Source organism: Diceros bicornis, chromosome 28 (genome assembly GCF_020826845.1).
Source record: "Diceros bicornis minor isolate mBicDic1 chromosome 28, mDicBic1.mat.cur, whole genome shotgun sequence".
NCBI classification, from domain to species: Eukaryota; Metazoa; Chordata; class Mammalia; order Perissodactyla; family Rhinocerotidae; genus Diceros; species Diceros bicornis.
Genome location: NC_080767.1, coordinates 11098593 through 11124983, shown reverse-complemented (window position 1 = coordinate 11124983; position 26391 = coordinate 11098593). Strand labels below are relative to the sequence as shown.

Sequence of the window (26391 nt, the reverse complement as noted above, 5' to 3'; positions counted from 1 at the left end):
AACCCGAGGCCTGCCGGCCTGGCTCTCACTCTTCCAGGGGTCTGGGAAGGAGGCCTGAAAGGGAACAACTTTTTGACCAACCCTGGAAATCAGGAAAAATTAGATTGAAACTGCTGGAAACACAATGCATGTTAAATTCTTGGACACAAGAAAAAAAATCAGTTATTGAAACATAAGTCTGAATATTAAGGATCTAACAAAATTTCACCCCACAGTTTCCTTGCCACACTTCCAGCTCCCCACGCCCCTGAGTATCCACCTAAGACAAGAATAGACTTGAAGACAAAATCAACTCTCCAGCCAAATAACGACCACCGAGTGAAACCCCTCAGAAGCTGAATGCAGAGAAGTGCGTCTCATTGAACAATCTCAACTGTGGTAGGTTGTGAAGGAGACAGCTGCAACCAAAAAGGAAATAAAATATTCTATAAACCTTCAGTTGGTATCAGATTTCCCTTTCTGCTCTTGCCTTCAAAGGGCTCAGTATGTTTCATTATCTTTGACCCTACTAGAGATGATTGGTATTAATGGTCAGGGTCCTCAACGTTGGCTACTCATTGGAATCACCTGGCAAAATTTAAAAAACCCAGATGCTCAGGCCACACTCCTGCCCAATTAAATCAGAAGCTCTTGATGTGGGATCCTCTAAGTATCAGGGTTTCTTAAAGCTCCCTTGATGATTCCAATGTGCAGCCAAGTTTGAGAACTACCAAGCTAGAGTTCAAGTTTGAGCATATTTAAAAATGAAAGCCATTCATAACGTGAAGCAAGGTAAAATGTAAAAAGATTTCGAGCAACATGTGGAGTGTAAAAGAGATTCAGTGTGACTTTGATGCTTGGAGCATTCCTCCTCGAGTGGCCCAGGTTGGTGACACAGGACTACGTCTTCCTCTGCACATCCGAGCACACTACCTAGTTTTGCAGTAAAGAATATTCCCATAATTATACTTTACTGACTTTCAATTTTCAGAATTAACCTGTAGAAAAAGCATTAAAGACAACCATAGTTACAATAGAGAATTTAAACATTATAACTTTGGACAGTATAAAAGTAATGATTTTGGTGAAAAAAAAGTAATGATTTAACTGACAGAAGCTGAGAAATTAAAGGGGGAGGAGAAGTGGAGGGAAGCAAAGGGAGCATTAATTCACTTAGGGGGAGTCAGGATTCTACTTACAATTGATGGATTAAGAATTGGTGCTTTAAAAAAAGAAATAGTGTTGTAAGTCCATCAGAGTAACAAAGGAAATGGATACAAATGATTAAAATATTCATACCTATAATTCAAATATAGGAAAAGGTAGTAAACTAAATTATCTCTCTGGAAGAGTGCAAGGATAAACAATATTGTTTAGAGTAGATAAATTGAGAAATAGAGGCATAAACATATTATTTAGAGGAATAAGACAGAATTAGTCCAAAAGACCTGGGAGTGGGGCGTAGGGAAGGAGATTTTTACTTATTATGTTCCTCTACAACACTTGAGTGTTGATTTCCATGTACCTGTATTACTTTTCTAAAGACAACTATATTCATACAAGCAATTCAAACCCCCCTTAGAGGTCATTCAGCCCAAGGCTTTCGATTTACAGATGATAAAACCAAGCCTAGAGCAGTCGAATTACTTGCTGCAGGCCACACCTTTAGGGGTTTAGGGTAGAGTTAAGAGATTAAAACTCAGCTCTCTTTCTCCTATAACAGACACAAGGCCAGAGAGGAAGGGCAGGGCAGGGCACCAGGCAGCGCTCCACACCTCTGCCACCAGTGTTGTAGGTCCTCCACACGTTGTATTGTGTTCATTCATCCCATCAGCAAGCACTTCAGCTCCTATCATGTGCTAAGCTGTCCTAAAAGCTGGTAACACCTGGTGTGACAAAGCCCTTCTGCCAGAAAATTTTTATCTCGAGCTTACTCAGCATCACTGACTCTATGTTGTAAAGAAACCTCTTAGACTCTCATTTACAGGTTGAGCATGAATTTATAATCAAGACTGAGTTATTTATGTCTTTTGGTCAGGGCCGATTACATTTCACTGGGTGTGAGGATTTATATAATGCATTTTCCCTGGCTATCATCTGATATATTTTCCTGAGTAAAGCACTACAGTTGTCTCTGAAATCTCAACCCCAGTAAGTTCCCCCACTCAGGGTAATTTGAAGACAAGTGTTATGAGGCTACAGACTTCCATTTCTATTAACTGTATGAGGCTGCAGACTTCCATTTCTATTAACTAACTGTATGAGGCTACAGACTTCCATTTCTACTAACTGAGTGAACATATTAGTGGCATCCTAGGTTTTGGTACACTGTCAGATTTATTCTAGTAGTTATTGAACACCTACTAAAAATAAAACCTGGTACTAGGCACTGAAAGTAATTAAGAGGTTTCAGCTTGAGGATAGCCATAACATTCGCATACCAGACAATTAAGCTTCAGTAGCTAAGCAAGAAACGAAAATGCCATTGACAATGTTGGGAAGCGGGAAGGAGAGCCGTTCAGTAGAGCTGGCTGCAGAAAGGGAGGAGAGGGCACTTAGGTTGGACATGAGGGGATGGCAAAGGGGAAGGAACTCTTAGAACTGCCTTTGTGTAAGAAAACACTTCGATAATTCACTAGGAGGTAATACCATGAAGGCATAAGTATCAAAAGCCAGCGCCACAAAAAAATTACTAAATGCTGGGAAGAATAAAAAGAGGAATTTGTTTTTGCTCTGAAGAGGAAGAAGGAGAGGAAGGAGGGAAGGGGCAGGAAAATGAGTGACGAGAAAGGAAGAAACAGAAAGGAGAGGAAGACAGAAGGCAGGGAGAAGCTAGGGCAATATGGAATCGTGGGGAGGTGACTAAAGGACTTTTCGGAAGGGGGAGAAATATCAAGCACTCTAAAGATATTTGTCTTCTTGAGCGGAAGAGCTGAGTTTCACGGATGCGTCTATGTTATGCCTTACAAAAACAAGACACCGAGATGATGCATAGTGATTCATAACGGGAATTAATTTAGCAGAAGCAGAAGCCGACTGTGACAATGAGAATATAAGCGTCTCGAGACGTGCAGAAATCTTGGAGCAGGCTTTAGACACGGCAGCATTGGGACTTCAAGTCCATCTGATTTAGCTCTCCTGGGGTGGAAGACTCCAGCGGACGTCTACATTTCACTCAGAGCAACGGCGGGGGAGACCGGCCGGTGCACTAAGGCAGCTGTCCAAGGTCGCGTAACCCGTGGGTGAGACTTAGGCTAGTGTGATTTGCCAAGTCCTCTTGGGAGGCAGTACCCGTGGTGGTGAAAAGCACAGGTTCTGGAGTCGGACAGTCTCAGTTCAACTGCTGGCTCTGCCACTTGCTAGCCGTGTGAGCTTGGACACATTACACGGCCTTTCTGTGTTTCAGTTTCTTTGTCTCCAAAATAAAGACACGTATAGCATCGCAAATTAGTGAGAGGTTAAATGAGTCAATACATCTCAATAATAGGTTCACAATCCCGAAATCCAAAAAGCTCTGAAAACCAAAAGTTTTCTCATAAGTTTGGAGCAAACTATTTGGTGGCAAACCTGACTCGAGGCTGTTGTCTTTATTCCACTTGATGGGATGCAGAGATATTAATGTGTCTGATTGTAGGTGCTGACTCGGACCCTGCAGAGGGAGTTACACAAGGTACAGCATAAGCAATATACTTACTCTCCAACATATTGATTTCCAAAACACATATGCCCTCAAGGCTCTCAGATAAAGAATTGTGAACCTGTCCTTAGTTTAACATCTGCCACGCTTCTAGGGTAGCAGATGAATTACTCATGCTCAATAGAGCCCAGAAGGCTCACGTAACGCTACCAATTCCCTAAGCCCATTTTCTAGAGAGGATGAATTAAGAGACAGGAGTCATAATGGCAAAGCGCAACACAGCCACTCACGGCTCTTTTTTCATTACTCAAATAAACACGGTTTTCTGGCTGTCGCACAGACTGTCCTAAGCCTTCTGAAATAGTCTAACGCTCAGTACTGGGCATCAATATATGTAAACATGTATAAAATCAGTCAACAATTATTCAGTCAACAAGCATCTACTGTATGCTTGGTGCTGTAAAGATACTACATGGGCCTTGTATGCTTACCCTTGAGATGAAGACAAGGATCCAACTAGGAAGAAAAATGGTACACAACAATGTGCTACATTACAGCAGCAAAGGGCAGGTGCTGAGATCAGAAGGCTTTACAAAGGAGGTGGGATGAATTGCAGACAGTTTATTGCTAGTTATATGATCTTGCGATCTTGAGCCTCAGTTTCCTCATTTGTAAAATAGGGTCGCTGTGAGGTTAACAGTATTTTATGTACGGTGCCAGATACATAAGTCGTGAAGAAATATTAGTTATATTTTTTCCCCATCAGGTGGCTCTTGAAGATTGGTAAAGGCACTTGAGTGGAGTGAAGATGAATTAACTGGGTCCTGACTGCAGTACAGATTGTGTATGTTGAGGAAATTGTGGGAAATTGGAACAGAATGGTGAGATCAAGTGGAGTGGCACAGTGGAGGGGAAAGGGAAAGTGGGCAGGAATAATATGGAAAGTCTGGCCTTGAAGTAATGAAAAATAGGAACTTGCGACTAACTTTTGAGCAGGGAGTAACATGATAAAAGAGTGCTGCTGAAAATTATTTGTTAGAACGTAGAGGATTGGGAGGAAACTGGGAGCCAGCTAAGTGTGTATAGTAGCAATCCAACACAGGGCCTAGTCTCTTGTTGGTGGGAGTCAGTGAGTGGACACGATATCTTTAGACTAGGGAAAACAACAACAACAAACTCTCCTTATGTAGTATAGCTATTTACCACCCAAATAATGTCTCTGTTTTATTGCAACCTGAGAGGCAAGCACCGGGACAAATGAAAATTCAAAATTCTCCTACATCTTGTTCTCAAAAAGAGCTTACATACACGCACAGACACAGCCCTTTGAGTATGGTGGCACAGTGAAATACAGAGCATCTTCTAAATATAGCGCTAATTCTTCTGGTAGTTCCTAACAACCAGGGCTAAGCTGTAGCCTGAGGTCTCAGGTGTCGGACAAATCTACCCTGGCCTCTTAAGACATCCAAGGTCGAGGCATCTTTCTGCAGCCACTTCCAACTTTTCCTTCCTTGTCTTGCCCTGGTTTTATCTCGGGGAATATACAGACCAAAGAAGTTAGAATGTACTTCTTGATTCTAGGGACACAACGACTGTCATATGATGTGGAGGTTTACCTTAGCCATTGGACTGACATAAGTCTATTCTTGAGAACATGGCTCCTGGACAGGAAATAGTGAAGGTAGAGATATATGCTATGTTGTATTTGTGAAAAATGTATCAAAACTCAGTGTTTTGCAAAGTTAGGTGATTTTTTCCCCCAGTCTTTACACTATGGAATACACACGGCTTACTACTCACTCCCCAAAGTCTCCTTGAGGATAAAAGACTGCTTGATGCAATTAATACTTACAGTATTAACATAGCACCTAGCAGGTGTTTGAAAAATACATGTTAATTGAACTTGTACCATTTGTGAGGTAAAGTGAATGTGTTCTTCATTTGTCCATGCATCGTAGAGATGGCCTTAATTAAAAAGAAACCAACCAACCCACCCCCACCAACCATCCAAGGCCACAAAATACTTTTGAAGGAGATAGAGAGGGAAGGTGAAAGGTATCAAATACTGATTAGGAATAGTAACTTTAAAAAAATGATTGGAATATCTGGACTAGATTAAAAAAAGGAGTTGACATTTATTCTGTAAACAAATATCACGCTCAACTGGGTATGCTGTGACCCCCCCTAGATTTGCTGATGACATCCTCCTTTAGGAAGACAGATGGAAGAGAAAGACCTTCCTCATCAAAATTACATAGAAATGGAGTATTATAGTGATTTCCTTTTTTTTTGCCACCAAAGACTCCTTTTACTTGCTCATTTTAAAATGTTATCTACTGTGATGGTTAATTGTCTGTTTCAACTTGACTAGGCTAAGGGATGCTGGTAAAACATTATTTCTGGGTGTGTCTGTGAGGGTGTTTCTGGAAGAGACTTGCGTTTGAATCTGTAGGCTGAGTAAAGAAGACTGCCTTCACCAATGTTGGTAGGCATCATCCAATTCGTTGAGGGCCTGAATCAAACAACAAGGTGGAGAAAGGGCAAATTTGCTCTCTGCCTAAGCTGGGGCATCCGTCTTCTCCTGTCCTTGGACATCAGCGCTCCTGGTTCTTGGGCCTTTGTACTCTGACTGAATTACACAACTGGCTTTCATGGTTCTCCAGCTTGCAGATGGCATATTGTGGGACTTCTTGGCCTTCATAACGGCATGAGTCAATTCCCACTGTCTGTCTATTTATCCATCCTATTGGTTTATTGGTTGCTTTTCTGGAGAACCTGAAAACATCTACTGATTTATATTTGCTTCATCTACTTTAACCCTAATCTTCTTTCAAAATCGTTCCATGTGTTAATTCCTACAATTTGAGTAATCCCATTACAAGTTCATAGCCCTTTGCTTCAGCTGGTCCCTAAACAAAACGCCATAAGCCCTCCACAAGTTTTTGTTTGGTTCTCTCTTCCATTCTCCCCAATTGCTACTCCAAATCTTTACTATTGACAAGGCTCCCAACTCTACCCCTACCGGTGTCCACCCCGCTTTTCTCCCAAATTGGAGGAAGAAAGCCTCCAAAGAAAATCCTTCCATTAGTGCTAGAATTCATTTTTGCTTATCTAGTAACTTAATCAGTTTCCACCTGCTCTCCTTTATCTTCAACCTCTCCCTAAACTGGCTATCTTTTCAGAATGGCAAAATACTCAAATTTTTCTTTAAAGTCCATCTACATCCCTCTTTATATTCACAGACAAGTAATCTACTTTCTATTCCCTTTTACAGACCAGTAAAATTAAGTGGGTAAGAAGAATCATCAGAAAAGGTTGTCGATTTTCTTTTTTTCACTAAAGACACAGATTCAACAGACCAGTCCCTAAAATTACTATTATTTCATAAAAGGACTTTTGTATTTAAAAGGGGTGCATAACTTCAGAATAAAGTAAGGTCTTTAATCAATTTAGCTTTTTTACAAAGATACTATATTGTGCTTATTTTTACCATTTGAATGTAGAACAGTAAACTTCTTGTCATGAATTGATAGCATTTGGGACCTGACGATCTGCACTCTGCAGACACTACTTAACACCCTGAAAACTGGCTCTTCCCAATTTCAGAAGCTGCTCTTATACAACAAATTTAATGACTTTCTTTTCTTTTTTTTTTTTGAGGAAGATCAGCCCTGAGCTAACATCCATGCTAATCCTCCTCTTTTTGTTGAGGAAGACCGGCTCTGAGCTAACATCTATTGCCAATTCTCCTCCTTTTTTCCCCCCAAAGTCCCAGTAGATAGTTGTATGTCATAGTTGCACATCCTTCTAGTTGCTGTATGTGGGACGCGGCCTCAGCATGGCCAGACAAGCAGTGCGTTGGTGCACACCTGGGATCCGAACCGGGGCCGCCAGTAGCAGAGCGTGCGCACTTAACCACTAAGCCATGGGGCCGGCCCTAATGACTTTCTGATTATCAAATCTAGAGGACCCTTCAACCCTTCCTTGATGTCTCTGCAGCACTCTGCCAGGTCACTTTCCCATAGCAGTTCTCACTTCGTATTGGGTTTTCCACACTTCTCTGTGTTCCTCCCTCAGCCTCCTTTGCATCTTGCCCACCCACTAAACAATAGTGGGCCTCAGGATTCCATCTCTGGATTTCTTTTCTTTCTTTATTCTTTCCTCAAGTCCTAATTCATTTCTGTGTCTAAACACTGGTGAAATCCTAAGCCAATTTCTAGTCCAGATCTCTTCCCTTGTACCATATCCACGACTTCAATTACCTCTGGACATCTCTACTGTCTCACAGACCAAACATTACATGTTCAAAAGCTTTAGTAATCTCCTCACTCCACACCAGGTGCACCGCTTGCCACCCACACCCCGTCTTAGTGAATAAGAGCACCAACCACCCAAACCCACCTTGACTCTCCTCTTCACTTTCCTCATTCAGTTACCAACCAACCCTTACTCTATATTGCTCAAATCCATCTTTTTCTCATTCCCACTGCCTTACTTGAAAATGCCATAATCTCTCAACTGTACTACTCTAAGAGCCTCTTGAAGTTAACATGGAAACCACAAGTCCTTGAAACAGTACTTCATGTAATTTTCTGAGGATAAGATCCAGAGAGCTAAGGGTCAAGAACCAATCTTTTCCCTCCTATTCACTTCCACATTGCCTCTTGACTTAAAATGGAGGCATCACAGGATGTGTTGTCCGTGCAGTATTTGCAAAGGTACACAAGGGGAGTTTCTGGGGTACCAGTGATGTTTCTTAAGCCGTGCCAGTTTCCTGTTTAGTTTGGAAAATTCAGAGTTGCACACTTCAAATATGTGCCCTTTCCACACACATACAACATACCTAAATATAAGGAAAACATTACCACAGAATTTTAGGCAAAAGAGCCAAGTCCTCTCTCTTGAGCATGACAACTCGCTTGTTCTGCACTTGTTTGCTGGCAGCCTTACCTCCTGCCACGTTCTTGTCACGGAGCAACTGGGAGTTCACCCTGTAGCTACCAGGTCCTCCCGCAACTCCCCATCTTCAGACACTAATCATCTTTCCTGATACTCATCTTTTAGTCTCCTCTTAAGCATCACCTCCTCTTTTAATATTTAACTTTCTCCTTCCCTCCTCTTCTAGGCACTTCATATCCCTCTCTAAAGCCCTCTCCATACTTCTGTCATTTCCTTGGCAAACAACAGTGAATAGTGCAATGAACTTGCTTTAAAAATAGTCACCCTGGGCCGACCTCGTGGCTTAGTGGTTAAGTGCACGCGCTCCGCTACTGGCAGCCCGGGGTTCAGATGCTGGGCGCGCACCAACACACCGCTTCTCCAGCCATGCTGTGGCCGCGTCCCACATACAGCAACTAGAAGGATGTGCAACTATGACGTACAACTATCTACTGGGGCTTTGGGGGGAAAAAAAGGAGGAGGATTGGCAATAGATGTTAGCTCAGAGCTGGTCTTCCTCAGCAAAAAGAGGAGGATTAGCATGGATGTTAGCTCAGGGCTGATCTTCCTCACAAAAAAAAAAAAAAACTCACCTTTTTGGCTATGCTTTTTATAAGCAAGGAATTGTAAATATAGTCAAGAATTGTTTCACTGCTAGTTTTCAGCTGTTGCTCCAGATTCACATCCAAGAATGTTAAAAACTATGTAATTTTAATAGGAATATCTCATATGACCATGGCGCCAAATTACAATGAGGTCAACAAAGCCAGCTTCTGCTAAGCAAGATAACCATACATGAAACAGATGCAATTCCAGCAGAAAGCAAAGCAATGTTTTAATGTGCATGCAGTGAAAACACACACCTTTCATTAGGTTTTTCAAAATACTGAGGTCTAAGAACCTCATTTTTAGCTGAGACCTTGGCCTGGGAACCATAGGTGTAGAATAAGTAAAACTGGGGAGATTTAGGGCAGGATAATTTTATTGAGGAATCAAGTGCATTTTCAGTTACTTCTCTTTTTTTGTAATTTTAATTGGGCTACAAACTCTGTTTTGAAGTTAGCTGTATGGTAACTAGGAGTACCTAATTAGAATAAGGGAGTGCACACAGAGGTACATTTCTACACATGTACCGTAACATCCACATTTACACGTGCACACACACACATACTCAGAGACAGGAAGGTGAAAATTTGGAGGTGATGCTTAGAATGTCTAAGGCACAGGAGAAAGGGAGATATTTTGCTCAATTAGGAAGTTAGAATTACAGGGTTCTGGTGACTTGGCATTGTGTACTCACAAACTAAAGAACCTGGACTTAACCTTAATTGAACTATCCTAGAAAACGTAATTAGTCATTGGTACAAGAAGTGAGAGCAACTTCCTTTAAATCCTTGATTCTAATTTTTAAAAGCAGTAACATATTTGACAGGATAGATTTTATACTAAAATAACAAAGAACTCTTACACAAAGCAAAAAACAAAACAGGTTTAATTATTAAAACAGATGAATTAATAAGTTTATAATAACCATTAACTAAGGGAAGCCCTAGAGCCAGAAATAAGGATTTTAAAATTGCATGCAAAGTCTAGTTACCATAAAAACCAAAGCAATACCAAAATATCTCAGCTTCCTAGCATAGACTTCAGGTCTTTTTATTCCCAATTCTTGGTAATCAAAATATGTACACTTTCACATGCTACTGGTAGTGGAGGAAAATGATTATTTGTATAGGACTACAAATATCTTTCACAGATGGCAGGGCACCAAAAGAACAGTGTCTTCTTCCACCTTTTTGGGCCCATCTTGAAAAAAAAAAAGGCACTCCCAAAGCTTCCTTGCTAACACCTTTGCTAGGTTTGTTCATTACTCAATCTTTACATGTAAAATTAATGGTCCACTCATTTTAAAGATCTGGCAACCACAAGGCATTGGAACTGCCTTTCTTTCACCCACATGCCAAACAATTGGCTTTCTTAAACAACAACAAAAACTGTGGATACCAGTTTCCAAAAAATAAACATTTGGACTTTGTTTCCTTGAAAACTTAATCATATGATTAATTACCGGACTTTGGCATGCACAGCCAAACATATCACAGAACTGAAAGACCCACCATACAGGATGGTGGCAGAGAACTCTTCGAATAATTATTCTAGTTTTCTAACATCAGCTGCTTCCAGCTCCCTTGTACCAATGCAACTTTGTCCTTCTCCTTTTATTAATTATAACCAAGTGCTCTGAGCCTGGATTTAACCTCTCCTGAAAGATCTGTTAAAGAAAGATGCTTAGATAAATTACTGAGTCTTTCTCTACGATCGTCAAAACAGAGAGTAATGGAAGTCTTCAATTGCCTGAGGACAGTTGATCACTATTCACAGAATCTTGAGAAACCATTTGCCTGAGGCCAAGGAGAATTTGCTTTATCACTAAACCTGAGGCATGCTGAGCCTACCCAAACTTGGGTAGCCAGTCTCAAGTCAAACTAAGCTTCAAAACTTCTCTACATTTACTGCATCCACATAGTGTGCAATTTTTGATGCTGAATAAGAGATATGCGGCAATTGAAGGCTTCGCCACAAGCATCACATTCATGGGCTTCTGGGGTTTTCACCTCTGCATGGATCTTCTGATGGTTGACAAGGCTGCGCTGTTGACTAAAACTTTTGTCACACTTCTCACACTTGTAAGGTTTCTCTCCCGTGTGTATTCTCTGATGCTGAATAAGGCCTGAGTTCCGGCTAAAGGCCTTCCCACATTCATCACATTTATGGGGTTTATTACCTGTGTGAACACCCTGATGTCGAATCAGATTACAAAGCTGACTAAAGCTTTTGCCACACTGTCTGCACAGATAGGGTCTCTCACCAGTGTGGATTCTCTGATGTTCAATAAGAAATGAGCTCCGACTGAAGCTTTTCCCACATACAGTACATAGGTAGGGCTTTTCACCAGTGTGGATTCTTTGATGTTGTACAAGATGAGCACTGACACTAAAAGTTTTCCCACATTCATCACATTTATAAGATTTTTCCTTGGGATGGACTTCCTGCTGTATAACAAGACTACAATTTGGATCAAAACTTCCCTTAGTTTCATTGTATGAATAAGTCTTCTCTCTGGTGTGGATTCGCTGATGCTGAATAAGACCTGAGCTTCTACTAAAGGCTTTTCCACATTCCTCACATTTATGGGGTTTGTCTCCTGTGTGAATTCTCTGATGACGAGTAAGGTTGCAAAGCTGACTGAAGCTTTTCCCGCACTCTTTGCATTGATAAGGTCTTTCTCCCGTATGGATCCTCTGATGTTCAATAAGGAACGAGCTCCGACTGAAGCTTTTTCCACATTCAATACAAAGAAAAGGCTTCTCACCAGTGTGGATTTTTTGATGTTGTATAAGGTATGTACTTAATCTAAAGGCTTTCCCACATTCACCACATTTATGGGGTCTTTCCCCAGTGTGAATTCTCTGATGTTCAACAAGCAATGAATTTCGACTAAAGCTTTTCTTACATTTGGTACAGTGATAGGGTTTCTCACCAGTGTGAGTTCTCTGATGTTCAATGAGGTGTGACTTCCAACTGAAGGCTTTTCCACAGTCACTACATTTATGGGGTTTCTCACCTGTGTGAATCCTTTGATGTTTAACAAGGCTCCTTCTCTGGCTGAAGCTCTGTTTGCACTGATTACACTGATACGGTCTCTCTCCAGTGTGGATTCTTTGATGTCTAATAAGGGTTGAGCTCACGCTAAAGGTTTTTCCACAGTAATTACACTCATAGGGCCTTTCCCCAGTGTGAATTCTCTGATGTTCAATAACAAATGAACTGCGACTAAAACTTTTCCCACATTCGTTGCATTGAAAAGGTTTCTCACCAGTATGGACCCTTTGATGTTGAATGAAATGGGCCTTGCGGACAAAACCCTTTCCACATTCTTCACATTTATGGCATTTCTCTTCTGAGTTTGGTCTCTTATGGATAATATTAGTGTTTCCTCTGAACGTTCTCTGTTCCTGGGTCAAAGATTCCCTTGGAATTTCCCATAAGAAGATTCCTCTTTGTTTATCTAACCTACCAACAAGTTCAAAGGTTTCTCTACCCATGGGATCCTGGTCAATTTCACTTTTGATTCTTGTAACTATTACACCCTGTGGTTCCACTTCTTCCTCAATTTCCTCAATTTCTTGTTTCACAGTTGGCTCCTCATCCTTATCTCTGTTCAAAACATCTGGAATAATACAAAGAAAACAGAAACATCAGCCAAGCTCTTTGCTAGCAAGGATAAATTTTCAGAAAAAAGATAAATTAATCTATTATGTCTATAAAATGTAGTTTACTACCTCACAGTATTGTTGTGAGGATTAAATTAGTTCATATACATAAAGCATTTAGAACAGTACCTGGCAAAGAGTACAAGCTATATAAATATTTAGTATTAGTTATCTGATGAGATGAAATGTTTTTCTTGGAGAAGGGGTATGAAAAGAGTGTTTACCAGGCAAAGAAGGAGTCAGTAGGAGAAAGTAGAGTTGGGACGAAGGGCTGATAAATCAACAGTGAATCATGCAAGGTAAAATGGGCAAACAAAGAAATAAAGACAAGTAGTGGTAGGATGAACCAATCTATCAAGGAAGAAAGAATAACATGGGAAGAAAACAGTAGGTACAGGAAAATTTAGGATGAGACAGCATTATCGGAATGTGAGTACACCAAATAAGTGACATAAAGGAACACATAAAATGATGCTGAGGAGCATGAAGACGAAAACCAGGGGACGCAACAATTCATTCATTAACAAGAACTTATTGTGATCAAAAGTATTCCAGGCATCGTGTAATGATCCAGGATTCAGAGATAAGACATGAAGCCTTCTACCAAATGTAATGGATGACAAATACAAATGGAGAATGAAAATAATATGACAAAGAAAGAAAATAATATGATAAAGAGAATATTAAGTAAAGCAGCTCCTATATGAAGAGACAAAATGGCTTAAAAAAAATAATGGGTTGAATGACATGGAGTCTATGATAAAGAAAAACAGAATAAAATAAATATAAAGGAACATGGTTAGAACTAATGGAAGAAACATAGGAACAGAGAAGTCTGCAGTAGCTTACCACTTCACCTACCACAAATCATACCACATTCTTCAAGTATACATGATTCTCACTCCTCTAAAAATGTAAGACCCGAGTTGGAACCATCCAATTCCAACTGAGAGTCTGTATGACATCCGAAAAATGAAAATCCTGCATGTGTTGGAGGAAAGATAACGTAACAGTCTATGACGTAACAGAGTGGCATATAGGACACTTAAGTATGCCTCTGACTTCTTTCCTGATTTTCTCTCTCTTGCTGCCTGTTCGATAACTTCACTAGAAAATTCTATCACTACCAAATTTATATTTGGCCCTACACAATTCCCTTTTTCAGATTTCCTCTTTTTTCTCAATTTTCTAGTCTTCTAACCGTGGAGTCATCTTTGAATTTTCTTTTTATTTACTTCAAACCAGTCATTAAGTTATTTTACTCCAAAAAAACACTTCTCTTATTCCCCAAAGAAACTAGTAGAAACTTTATTTCTACGTAGGTTACAGTCACGCGTCGCTTAACGATGAGGATACATTCTGAGAAATATGTCATTAGGCAATTTCGCCATTGTGTGAACATCATAACGTGTACTTACACAAACCTAGATGGTACAGCCTACTACACGGCTAGGCTACATGGTACCAATCTTATGGAACTACAATCATATATGAGGTCTGTTGTTGACTGAAAGGTCATTATGTGGAGCGTCGCTATATTTACAGTGTTCTCTCTTAAATCCACTTTCAGTGGACTGTATTTTCTTTCACACAATAAAAAAAGATGAGAGAACTCTCTCAACTTTCTGCCCCCTACCTATAAAATTATCTGTAGTGGTATATGAAGATATATCCCATTCCTATCCAAGGCTAATGCTATCTACCCTCTCTTGATTCCACTTGCCACTGAACGCTTTGTCAATTATTACCATTTTTTCCTCTTTCTTCAATCTGCATTCTCCATTGACATGTCCTACCAAAATACAAGTATGCTCAACTTTATCTTGAACCTGAAATCCTTCTCTTGATGAAATCCAAGCTTTGAAAAAAATCTTAACACTGCAGCTCTCCATTTCCTATATTTTCCGTGCCCAACCTCTTCCCATTCAATCTGTTCTACAATCTACTGTGAAATCTAGTTTCTGTTTCTAGCATCTAGAGAAACTTCTCATTATATCACCAATGACTTTCGAATAACAAATACAATGGACATTTTTCGGTCCTTATTTTACTCAGCAGCATCTGACACTGTTGACTACTCCCATTTCTTGACAGTTTTTGGTTTCTATGCTATTATATTCTTCTAGCTCCCTCCCTACTTCTTCTCTGGCCTTTTCTATACTGCATTTCCCTCATGTATTTCTCTTCCTTTGTCAACTGTTTAAGGTTATTGTTACTCATGTTTACATCCTTATCTTGCCCTATATACACACTCTCTGAATAGCACCGAGAGATGTCTCAAAAAGGGTTCACAATTAACATCATCATCGTCATCTGCTGTCACGTCTGTCTCCACCTCTAATCATCTTCTCTTGAGAGGCATCATCATCCATTACCCTCAAGTCCCAAAGCAGGAAATCATCCTAGATTTCTTCCTTTTTCTTACTGTTAGAAGAAATCTATCAGCAAAATCAATGATTCTACTCTCTAACATCTACCTTCTTTCTATGTTTTCCCTGGATTATTGCAAAAGCCATCTAATAATCCTTAGCTCAGATCTTAAGGCTGTCCCCATACTACATCTACTTCACTGAATCCAGAGAGATCTTCCCAAAATGGAATTCTAGTCATGTCACCACCTGTAGATTCACTAGCACTCCATCACCCATAAGATCAAATCAAAGCTCTTTACACTATGATACTTAGCACTTCATGACAGTCTCTAAGCCTCAATTCACGCTCCTACCCACTCCCTCACACTTTAAGTGGGCAAATTGCCTGTGTTATAGTCTTTTATGCCATTTCTCTGCATATCTTGTTTACTAAATGTCCCCTAACATTGTTTACCTGGCAAATTCTTGGTTTCTCTTTAAGACTCAATTCAAAGCAACAGTTCCTCTACAAAGCCTTCACTAAGTCCACTAGATAGATTTAGGTGTTCTGTTTTTCATCATCAGCCCTTGTCCGTAACTGCATTATAGCTATTATTACACTGCACTTTTAACTGTTTGTGTTTGTCTCTTCCATTGGATTATAAATTCCCTGTGAGAAGGAGAAGTCTGTTCACAATGTTTACTCAGTAGACATTGTTCCAGGGGTTTTACTCAAAGGACAAAGATAAAATTATCATTATTTGCAGACAGTACGAATTTCTATCAAAAATTCCTAAAAGAATTAAATGAAATACAATAGCAACAACAAGACTAATATATAAAATAAATACTGGTTCTTACTACCAAGAATAACCAGTTAATAAATAGTACCGAAAAATAAAACACGCTCTTCATGATAATAAAAATCATAAAGGAATAAATCTAACAAGAAATGTGCAAGATTCATTAAAATAATCATAATCTTTTTCTGAAGGACATAAGGCAGTTAAATAGAGTCAACCAAATTGCTAAAGGGATTCACTATTGTAAGGACTTTAATTCTTCCCAAACCAATCTATTGACCTCCCTGTATTCCAATCAAAATCCTAGGAACCAATCAATAAACCCCAATGAATCTAAATTTCAATTGGAAACATGCAGAAAACTAGTTAAGTATATCCTGAAAAAGAATATAGAAGAATGACTTCTCTTACCAGACATACGATGTAATATAATGCTAAAGTAAATAAAGCAGAGAGGAACTGGCATGAAAATAAATAGGTCAAACAGAGAGGTAAAGAAAAGAAGTGAGTCCAGTCTTCCACACAGAAGAACCTAGAAATGACTATCCATTATAGCCGGGCTTGGTAGCTATAATCACTTCCTGAGATCTTTGCAATGCATATGTTCCCATCTTGTGATCATAGCTAATTTGTCTAGAACAGACAGTAGACTCAAAGTGCATCTCTCCCAGTAATTTGGAATTGAAACTGAAATTTCTAGTTATTCTGAATGTGACCAGAATTGTACCTATCAACTCAGAAGCTAAAGGAACAGAAGTATGTGGACACAAGGGAGAAAGACTAGTCTGCAAAGGAGAAACAAACAGAGTAAAAAGAGTTAATTCCTGACTTCCAGAGAGTGATCCAATTTCTGGTTTCAGTCCTCTTCTGATGTCCAGTTGCAATCCTGCTCATATATTCCATGAGCCATCTCTGTCCCTAAAATAACTTCTCTTGTTGGCTTAAGCTAACTTGAGTTGATTTCTATAATCTTTAATCAGTTTTAATAATATGGTAGCCGAAGGGAGAGAGAGAAGGCAAGAAAATGGTAAAGTACAAGTGGCTGAACTTTAGGACAGAACAGGAATTCGCACTTATTTCCTAAAAAGGGCCAGACAACAAATATTTTTGGTTTTGTGAGCCATATGGTCTCTGCTGTAACTACTCAACTCTGTCACTGTAGCATGAGAGTAGTCACAGATAATACAGAAAGGAATGGGCATGTCCATGTTCCAATAAAACTTTATTTACAAAAACAGGCAGTGGGCCAGATCTTTCCTGTGGACCATAGCTGCCAACCCTGCTATCCAACAGAGTATACAAAGAACAGTTTTCTTGGTAAAATAATGAGAGAATAGGGAAGAACTTGTATTTCTAGGGCTAGCACAGTGCTTGATAATTTATTGAATGAATGAGTGGTTGAACAAATAAGCAACGAGAGACTATAATCAAAGAAAAGAAATAATGAGTTTAAGGTTTTGTAGGTACAACAATTCTCAATCCTGTCAAAGTCCCATATGGCTCAGGCAGACTGAAGGGAAGTCACTAAAACTGAAGAAGTTGGTTTCAGTTGAAAGAACTGAAAAATCAAGAACTGAGAGATCAAGCTACAAGCTGTATCATCAATGTAGCTATTAAAGTTTTTAAAGAAAAATCAGCATGAAAATGAAAGGTATAAATAAAAAGCCAAAATTATAAAGCTAGAAGAGAGTTGTGTCAAGTAAAGCAACAAGATGAAGTGGAGGAAAACATTACGTTGCAACAGTTGCATAATCATGATCTCTCATCAAGGGGATGGAGACACAGTCTATAGAGAAGGATGCAAAGATTGTAGAGGGAGAAATGATAACTGATGAAAAGCTGTATTTCAGCTAAAATAAAGAAAAGAGCCTGAAAGTAGATCACAGATGGGCTCACTGCCACACCTTTGTCCATATGGAACTCACATTCTGCAGTACTGGGGACAGGCAAGGCTGGGCATTTGCCCGGTTCTATCAACCAGGATACCATATGTGTGGATAAAGCTGGCAGTGACTCAGAAATACCATGGCATATTGAAAAAAAAAATCAGCAGCTGATATGGCTGAAGATTGAAGTAACGTGTAGAAAATAATAGATGAAGCTAGAAAGCTAGGCAGGGACTATATAGGGAGGTCTTAGTATGTAGAACAAGAAATTAAGATTTTTATCTTTTAAACTATCAAGGATCAACAGAAGTTGTAAGTAGTTAACTAACACAAAATCACTTTGGGGGCAGTAAAGAGCATATATTAAAAGAAAGGGAGACTGGTGGCAAGGGGCGAGTTTATGGGCTAATGCAATAGTCTAGTCAAGAGGCATTGAGTCTTAAGTATAGCCATTCAGTCACACAAATATTTAAGAAGCATATAATATATGCCTGCTCTGTACTAAGTGCTAGAGAAATCAAATGAAAAAGATATAGTTACTGTTCTCATGGAGATCAGTCTGGTTAGAGAAGTAACATAAATGATTATAGCAGTGTGACAAATTCAACAATGGAAGTGTATACAGGTAGCACAGAGAAAGGAGTGCGTAATTCTGAAGGGGAGGCCCTTGAGATTTTCATGGATTATGTGAGATTTTCCAGGTGTGAGTTGCTTATATGGTCTTCAAAAGGAGATGACCAGGAATTTGGAGCTCAACAGAGAAGATAATGACAATGATGATGATAGCCATCAACATTTATATTGCACTTACTACATGTTAGTCAGTGTTCTAAGTGCTTTACATATATTAACTCAGTTAATGCTCACAATAACCCTAAGAGGTTAAGTGCTATTACTATTCTCACTTTATAAAAAAAGAAACAGGCATAGAAGGGTTAAGTAATTCACCCATGGTCACAAAGGCTAAGCGGCGGAAACAGGATTCTCACTTAGGCAGTCAGGCTCCATACTGTCTCTCTTAGGTGGAGGTAAAGATTTGGGACTTACATCATATAGTGGTAGCTGATGACCCAAGTGTAGATAAGGTCCACCAATGAAGTATATAGACTGAGAGGAAGTCTGAGAATGCAAGACAAGGGGAGGGAGCAATAAAGAGTTTCAAATATCTATAGAGAGGTGGGATAAAATAAGTTCCAAGAAGAGTCTACTGCATTTGACAACTGGGTTATTACGGACCAATTTTAAACAATTTAAGGGGAGTGGCAGAGGCAAGAAAAGGGATCTAGAGATAATGGGAGGTAAAGAAGTACAGACCACACATTAACTACTCTTACAAAAACTTGGGCTGTGAAGAGAACAAGTAGCAGGCTACAGTGAGCAGCAAGAGGGAGACTGTGGCTCCAAGAAGAGGTTTTTTCTTTCTCCCCTCCTTTCCCCAAGTGGAAAAGCCATGAACATGCCTATCACCAGAATAAAGGTACCAGGGGGGAAGGAATAGTGACTGAAGCTATAAAGCAAAAAAAAAAGACGACTGATAAACAAGTTCTTGGAGATGTGAGAAGAAAGGAGCAGCCTTAAGTGGGCAGATGAGGGGCAGAAAAGTGGAGAGTTCATGTCTAGTGGCCTCTATCTTCTCTGTGAAGCAGAAGGTAAGGTCCACTACTGAGTGACAGACCCAAGGAAAACCTTGAGTTTTTAGAATAGTCACCAAAAGGAACAGAAGATTGAGCAAATCAAAGATAAGAAATTTGCTGAGATGTAAAAAGCCAGTGGAAACTAGAAGAAAAGCCAGGCATAGATACAGGGCATCAATCCTCTCGGTTAATGCATTTCTCCTGCTGTGTTTAGCAACTCAGGTAGGAGAAAAGAAAAGGCAGATTTTACAACCAATACAGGATTTCAAGTTTACAGAATGGGTAGAGCCTAACAACAAGGTGGCAAGAGAGCATGCTGGTGATAATTCATATATAGCTCCATGGATTAGATGAGGAGGCAAAGTCAGGAAGAGATGGATATGGATAGCCTGGAAAAAAAACTAGAGAAGTCAAGGAAGAGGAAACATCATTAAGAATGAAAGTAGGAAAGGAGTAGGAGAGGAGGAAAGGTAAGAAATTATAGTAAGGTCCACGTGAGCAGAGATCATGTCTGTTTTGGTGACCTTTGTTTAGTTACAGTAAATAAATACCTATTGCACGAATAACTGATCAAAGAATAAAATATTGGGGTTTAAGATTTGCCTTAAACAAAATGACAAAATTGAGGGGTATGCTCATTGATGTGAGTTGTTGAATAAAAATGAAAAGCAGGGTCCCTGAAGACAATACAGTTAAGGTACAGTGAGGCTTAAGGAATGACTGCATCCTCGATGGTGTGGGTTAGCATAGAGAAGACTCTGGAACACATGACAAAGTCTAGGTGAGGGACCAAAAAAAAGTTGACAGACGACAGTGACAAGGAATTGAATGAGTAGAATAAGACTGCTGAGGCCTCAAAGGAGAAAGATTTTGTTTCAAGGTGAAAAACTAACGATTTGAGAATAGCACTGAAAAGCTGGGAGAACAATAACTTCTCCCTTCCAGCCTTGAGACAAAGGGTGGGGAAGGAAGAGGATATGGGAGAATAAGCAGCCCCTGCCAGAGAAGTGGTGTCCTTGGGAAACTGCCAGGTTTCAGTTAAGGCCAGGAGGGGTAAGGAACATTATGTGAAGAGGAACAGGGGCTCCAGAAGGCAGAGTGAAAAGGGGTGGGAGGAAAGCCGTGGGAGGAAGAGCTAGAAGGGAAAGAACAGAGCAATATGGGAATGAGATTGTGAAGACAGGAAGCCAGAAAAGCTGGTATTTTGGTTATTGCAAGGATGCTAGGGTGAGAGTTATGGAAACAACAGCTGAAAGGGTTGAATCAGAACTTCGGAACAAAGCAGTTTGGGTACTGGTACTGGTCCAAGCATCCTCAGAGTTTCAATTCTAACAGCCTCTTAGGTATTTCAATCAGAGAAACAGCAGGTTCTTACCCAGTGAGACCAGGTTTCCATAATTCTCCATCATGACATCTTTATACAGGCTTCTCTGAGCTGGATCCAGATAATCCCACTCCTCCTGGGTAAAAAACACAGCCACATCCTCAAATGTCAGCAACCCCTGAAATAGTATGATTTCTGTAGTCAGTTCCTGTTGTCTCAAGGACAATTCTACCACTGAAAGTAGCAGAAGCAATCACTCATCAGGGCCGGGTAGGCTAGGAGGAACACGGTAACTACGAGTTCCAAATGGAGCCCAATTCAGGGAACCGACTGTAACAGCCCGGCACCTCGAACTAGAGGATAACTGAGCTGGATCCTTGTTCTCGGTAATGAGGGGATTCAGGCTAAGGCTTTTCTGGTTTAATAATCATGCCCTAATATCTTTATTTTAGTAAGCTGCCCCAAGGCCTCCCCAAGCTTCCTACACCTCAGTGCCCCGCTCCAACTCTCTATTCACACTGGCTTGAGACCCTATTCAATTCAAGTCCATTAAGTTCTCTAAGCGCCTACCTTGGGTCCAGGCATCGTGATAGGCACAGAAGACACAGGGGAGGGTCAAAAATGATGCCTTACCTGCAAGAACTCAAATGAGATCACTAGTTTGGAACATTACTAATTTTCTCCAGCTGACTTATCAAGTCGCTCTTGAAAAAAAGGAGCCAGTGGGCAGTCTGGTGGCGAACCGCACCCCAGGACACTAGGGGGTACTTCCTTGCACGGCGCTGGCCCTAGAGACCACGGTCGGGGGGCGGTGGCGCGGCCTAGCGCGGTAGCGGCGACAGAACGGGGATACCCGGAGGGGCGACTTACCTTTGGCTCCGGCGGGGGGCTCGGGGAAGCCATCTCCCGGACAGAAAATCAGGGCAGGAACCCGGGGCGGCCGCACGCAAAGGAGCCTCCGGTGAGGCCTACCCGGCCGGTGGAGAAAAGGCCCGACGAAGGCGAGGCCTCCAGAATGGGTCTGGCCAGGTCCTGCCTCGGTCCCCGAGCGGTCACGACCCCAGCAGCATACCACACGCACTATTTGGCCGCCCCCCAACTCCAAACCCCCTCCCCTGCCTGGCTACGCAGCCTCCTAGGCCTTGCTGGAACCTCCTCCCCGTTGCCAGTTCCTCCTCCTTTCAGCCAAGGAGCTTTATGACCGCCCGCTCCCGGACCAGAAGGCGTCACCCGGAACCTTCCCGGGACGCCCCCAAACTACAACTCCCGTCATGCTCTGAGAGAGAGCCTCGGTCCAGCCTCCGCCGGCAATGGCTACCGGACTACATTTCCCGGCGTGCAAAGGGAGAGGGAGCCGCTGGTGAGTCAAGAAAAAGGGAACACCTGCCACTAAGCTTACACCCGATTGGCTAGTGTTGGCGCGTCACTGCTGGCTGAGGGCGGAGCTCTGATCCGTAACTCCCCTCGGAGATGGCGGCGCTGTGGGTGTCCGGCGTTACCCGAAGAGGCGTCTCGTGGATAGTCTCAGGGGCGCCGCGCAGAGAATTTTGGTCTCGATTCAGGTAAAGCGGAAAGGTAGACGGTGGGTCACGTTCATGGAAAGTAAGGAGACAAACTGAGCAGGGTAAGGGGACGAATTCATAAAGGAGTGTTGTGAGAAAGTGCGTTAGGGTTCTGAGTGCAGAGATCTCTAAGATTCAGAGATGAAGTGCAGCCTCCTCATTTTGTTCGTTTGTTCATTCGTTAAGTCACCCGACAGATAGTGCTTACACCCCTACTGCGGCCCAGCATCTTCCTAAGTAGGACGCAGCGGAAGCAAAGTCCCTTCTCAGAGCTTAAGCACTCTGACGTGTGAGGAAACTGAGGCCCCACAGAAGTATTTTGCTAAAAGTCACAGAGCAAGTTATGGCACAGCTGGATCTACAATCCAGGTCTCTTAACTCCCCATCCGCTGCTTATCCCACAGCACCATGTGGAATCTTTTGAAGGTAAACCTGTTTGCCTCAGATAGTGTTAGGACATCAAAATCTGTGGGAACCTCAGGGAACAATGTATGCCCTCAGCTTTCAGACAAAAACTCCTTTAGTCCAGAAGGATTTTTGTTATCGGCTCAGGTATTTTTCAGCTTCCCGTCTTTTTTGGTTAGTATTTGTTATTATCTCTCGAACCTCCTTCAAATTTGTTCCATTCACTCATTCAGCAAATATCTGTAGTGTCTGCTATAAACTAGGTGTCTAGGTGTTAGGGATACAGTTGTTAATGAGACAGACCTAATCTTTGTCCTCATAGAGCTTAGGTTCTGGTGGAGGAAAAAATGAACAAACGTAGAGTATAATTTCTGAAAGTGGTAAATTACGAAGAAAACTAGAGCAGTTTAAGAGATGACTGAGATGGAAGGAATGGATTATACTTCATTCTGATGAGATGTGACTGGAGTAGTTTAAGGAGAAAATGAAAGGTGAGGAAGTAGAGACAAGTACAGACAACTCTTTTGAGGAGTTTTCTTGTAAAGGAAGCTGAAAGGGAACATGGAGTCCATGGGGAATTTTTTTCTTTAAAGATGGAAGACATTACAGTATATTGTGTGCCCTGGGAATACTCTAGTAGATGGGAGAAATTGATAAAGAATTGGTGCAGAAAGAGGGATAAATTTCTGGAAGAGTCTTTGAGTAGACAAAGAGGAACAGCATTACAAACCATATTCTTGGCCAGACATCGTTCATTTCTGGTGACTCCAGTTTTTAGGGATGCCCGATCCTGATCAGATGCCAGCTCCTTGGAAAACAAATATTTCATTAAGCGCTGAAATAGTGTATCAGGCAGATTCCGTCACGTTGGCCCATGTACTCAACAGTAGTTATTCAAGCAGTTTTCCAAAGACCTCAAAATCAGTAAAAGAGGTCTCTGTATTCAGAACTTTATAATCTGGCACAGTGGTTCTTCACTGGGGACATTTTTGCCCACCAGGGGACATTTGACCATGTGTTTTGGTTATCATGACTGGAGGACAGGAGTGCTACTGGCATTTAGTGGGTAGAGGCCCGGGAGGCTGCTAAGCATCCTGCTGAGAACAGGACAGCCCCTCACAACAAAGAATTATCTGGTCCAAAATGTCAATAACGTTTGGGTTGAGAAACCCTGATCTAGTAAGAGAAGTAGAGTGTAAATAAAATAAAAACTCAGGTAGGATGCGACATGCCCTGAGAGCGATATAAAGTGCTATAGGAGATCAGAGGAACTTGCAGTTACATTTGATTGGGGAAATCAAGTAAAGCTTCTTGGAAGAGAATAGTTTTGTCCTAGGACTTAAAGGATAAGTCAGAAGTAGGTGGAGATGAGAGGCATTTCAGACAGGATATTACCTGAGCTAACACGCAACATCAGGAAAGTGGGAAACAGAATGTAGTTTAGTTTGGGTAGCGCATAGAGTATATATAGATTAGAGGGAGATGAGGTTACTGAGGTAGATTGGGTTTGGATCTTGGAGGACAGACAACTTACCTTCTTCACCCATCCATGGGAATTCTTAGAGCGTGTAGAATCTAACGACCTTTTGTTTTCTGCCTGTGCCAGCTCAGTTCAACTATAAGCTTCCAAGGGCGGGGACCTATCTTATTCTTTCTTCTCTTCACAGTGCCCAGAAGAGTAGTAAGTGTGCAAATTGTTGATTTAGATTGATGGGCAAGATTGGGTCTGGTGTTTGTCAACTTCGTTAATGCGGTGAACTAAAGATTCACCTATTTGTTTGATCATTTCAGAAAAGAGAAGCCAGTTGTGGCTGAGATAGAAGAGGTGAAGGAAGAACCTATACTGGTGTGTCCACCCTTACGAAGCCGCACATACGTACCACCTGAAGATCTCCAGAGTCGTTTGGAATCTCATGTCAAAGAAATTTTTGGCTCATCTGTTACAAGCAATTGGCAGGACGTCTCCCTGGATGATGGTCGTCTGAAGTTCAGTTTCTTGGCACGTTTAGCTGATGACTTGGGCCATGCAGTGCCTAACTCCAGGCTTTACCAGATGTGCAGGGTCAGGGATGTTCTTGATTTCTATAATGTGCCTGTTCAGGATAGATCTAAATTTGATGAACTTATGGCCAGTAATTTGCCTCCCAATTTGAAAATCGCTTGGGGTTACTGAGCAATTCGGAAGAGGAGCACATTGAAGCCATTTGTTTCCCTCTGAGCAAGGAGGCTTGTCAGACCTTTTGATACTTTACTGTGTGAAATGCTATCAGACTGTTCTCAAAACCCACTATTTCTCTGGGAGAATGCATTGTCTCTTTTTGTTCCCTCATATCATGAATTGACAATAGGATTTTCTTTTTTCACATTTGCTGAAACTTTTTTGTTTTTTTAATGGAATCAGGTCATTAATATTTTATGAAAATTTTCTTCTCTGGAAAACATTGTAGTTAACTTGGATTTAAGATATGAAGCCATTACATGTTCAGACGTGGTCTCTATTCTTCATAGGCATAGAAGAGTAGATGCAAGAGAAAGTTTTAATCTTGTTAGGACTCTTAAATCTAGGATGGTATTATATATAGTACGTATACAAATAAGGAAACGTAGATGAGATATTTTAAAAGAAACATAAAAATCTATATTGTGTGTTATAGAAAGTTGTTTCACTGTTGGCTTTACCCCCAAGTAAAAATAGTAGAAAACGGTACTGTTCATTCTGGATGAATCTCTTTCAGAATTAAAGTAGATTTCTTGAAGTGTGTTGTGTGTTTTCATTTTTTTAACGGTGGAATCTGCTTTTCTGCCTTGTCATTTCCTGAATTTAAATATTATAAATGAAAAAATTAGAATATTTGCCAACTATTAAGTGCTGACTTTTATTTTAAATAAGAGATATACCAGATTCTATATCTAAATGAATATTCTTTTCAAAGGAGATGGTGTTTATTTCAAACCATTTATCTTTTCTGTAATTTTTAAAAGTGGCCTTGAGTACCTATGAGTATCCACTAGGGTGGTAAATCTTTGCAGACTTTGGTCTACTTAATTTGTGGAAATTACTCAAATATCGAGTTACCAGATGGTTTTAAATGACAAAATGATTAAATGAGGAAGTGATTAAATTAGAGATTGTTTTTTATCAGATTTTAGATATGGCTACAGAGTAATGAGACAGGGAGAGGGAATGTCTTGACTCTAATAATTGTGAAAAAAAGTGGTAGGTTTTAAACAGGAAAATTTCATTTATTTTTCCCAGGGCGACTTCTTTGAAGAGGGCAAAAATCAGTTGGGTATTTAAAGTCTGGCATGTTTATTAGAAAAATTAGTTACACTACAGTCATGCCCTATAAATGTCATCAGCAGACAATCAGGTTTTCAATAACCTATGTTTAAGAACTTCAGAAGTCTGGAGTGTCAGAGTGTTTGGAGACCTAGGGCTTAAACATGAGAGCTGTTACATCCCTTCTGCTGTGTGAAAAGGGTTCAGCATGGAAACATTTGGATTTTACAATCAGGATTTGATTTTCCCATTTCCCACACAACTTTTACTTACAGTCTGGAGACACAGAAAAATGCAACAGGCAAGATGGAAGTAAGG

The 26391-nt window shown here is 40.7% G+C and overlaps 2 protein-coding genes across 4 annotated transcripts; one reads left to right on the top strand and one right to left on the bottom strand.

The window, feature by feature from the left end:
- Window positions 1–10023: 10023 nt before the first annotated feature.
- ZNF189 (zinc finger protein 189) lies at window positions 10024–21989 on the bottom strand. Of its 3 annotated transcripts, none has more exons than XM_058523667.1 (3): window positions 21697–21989; window positions 20878–21004; window positions 10024–12785 (listed from the first exon to the last, which is right to left on the bottom strand). In XM_058523667.1, the coding sequence occupies exons 1-3, from the start codon at window positions 21727–21729 to the stop codon at window positions 11065–11067; spliced, it is 1881 nt and encodes a 626-aa protein (XP_058379650.1). In that variant the 5' UTR covers window positions 21730–21989; the 3' UTR covers window positions 10024–11064. The 3 variants fall into 3 exon arrangements, with proteins under 3 accessions (XP_058379650.1, XP_058379652.1, XP_058379651.1); XM_058523669.1 differs by having other exon boundaries at window positions 20878–20959; XM_058523668.1 differs by having other exon boundaries at window positions 20878–20962; window positions 21697–21988.
- A 307-nt stretch (window positions 21990–22296) lies between these two features.
- On the top strand, window positions 22297–25549 carry MRPL50 (mitochondrial ribosomal protein L50). The gene is made up of 2 exons (XM_058523665.1): window positions 22297–22388; window positions 24585–25549. The coding sequence occupies exons 1-2, from the start codon at window positions 22297–22299 to the stop codon at window positions 24964–24966; spliced, it is 474 nt and encodes a 157-aa protein (XP_058379648.1). The 3' UTR covers window positions 24967–25549.
- The last annotated feature ends 842 nt before the right edge of the window (window positions 25550–26391 follow it).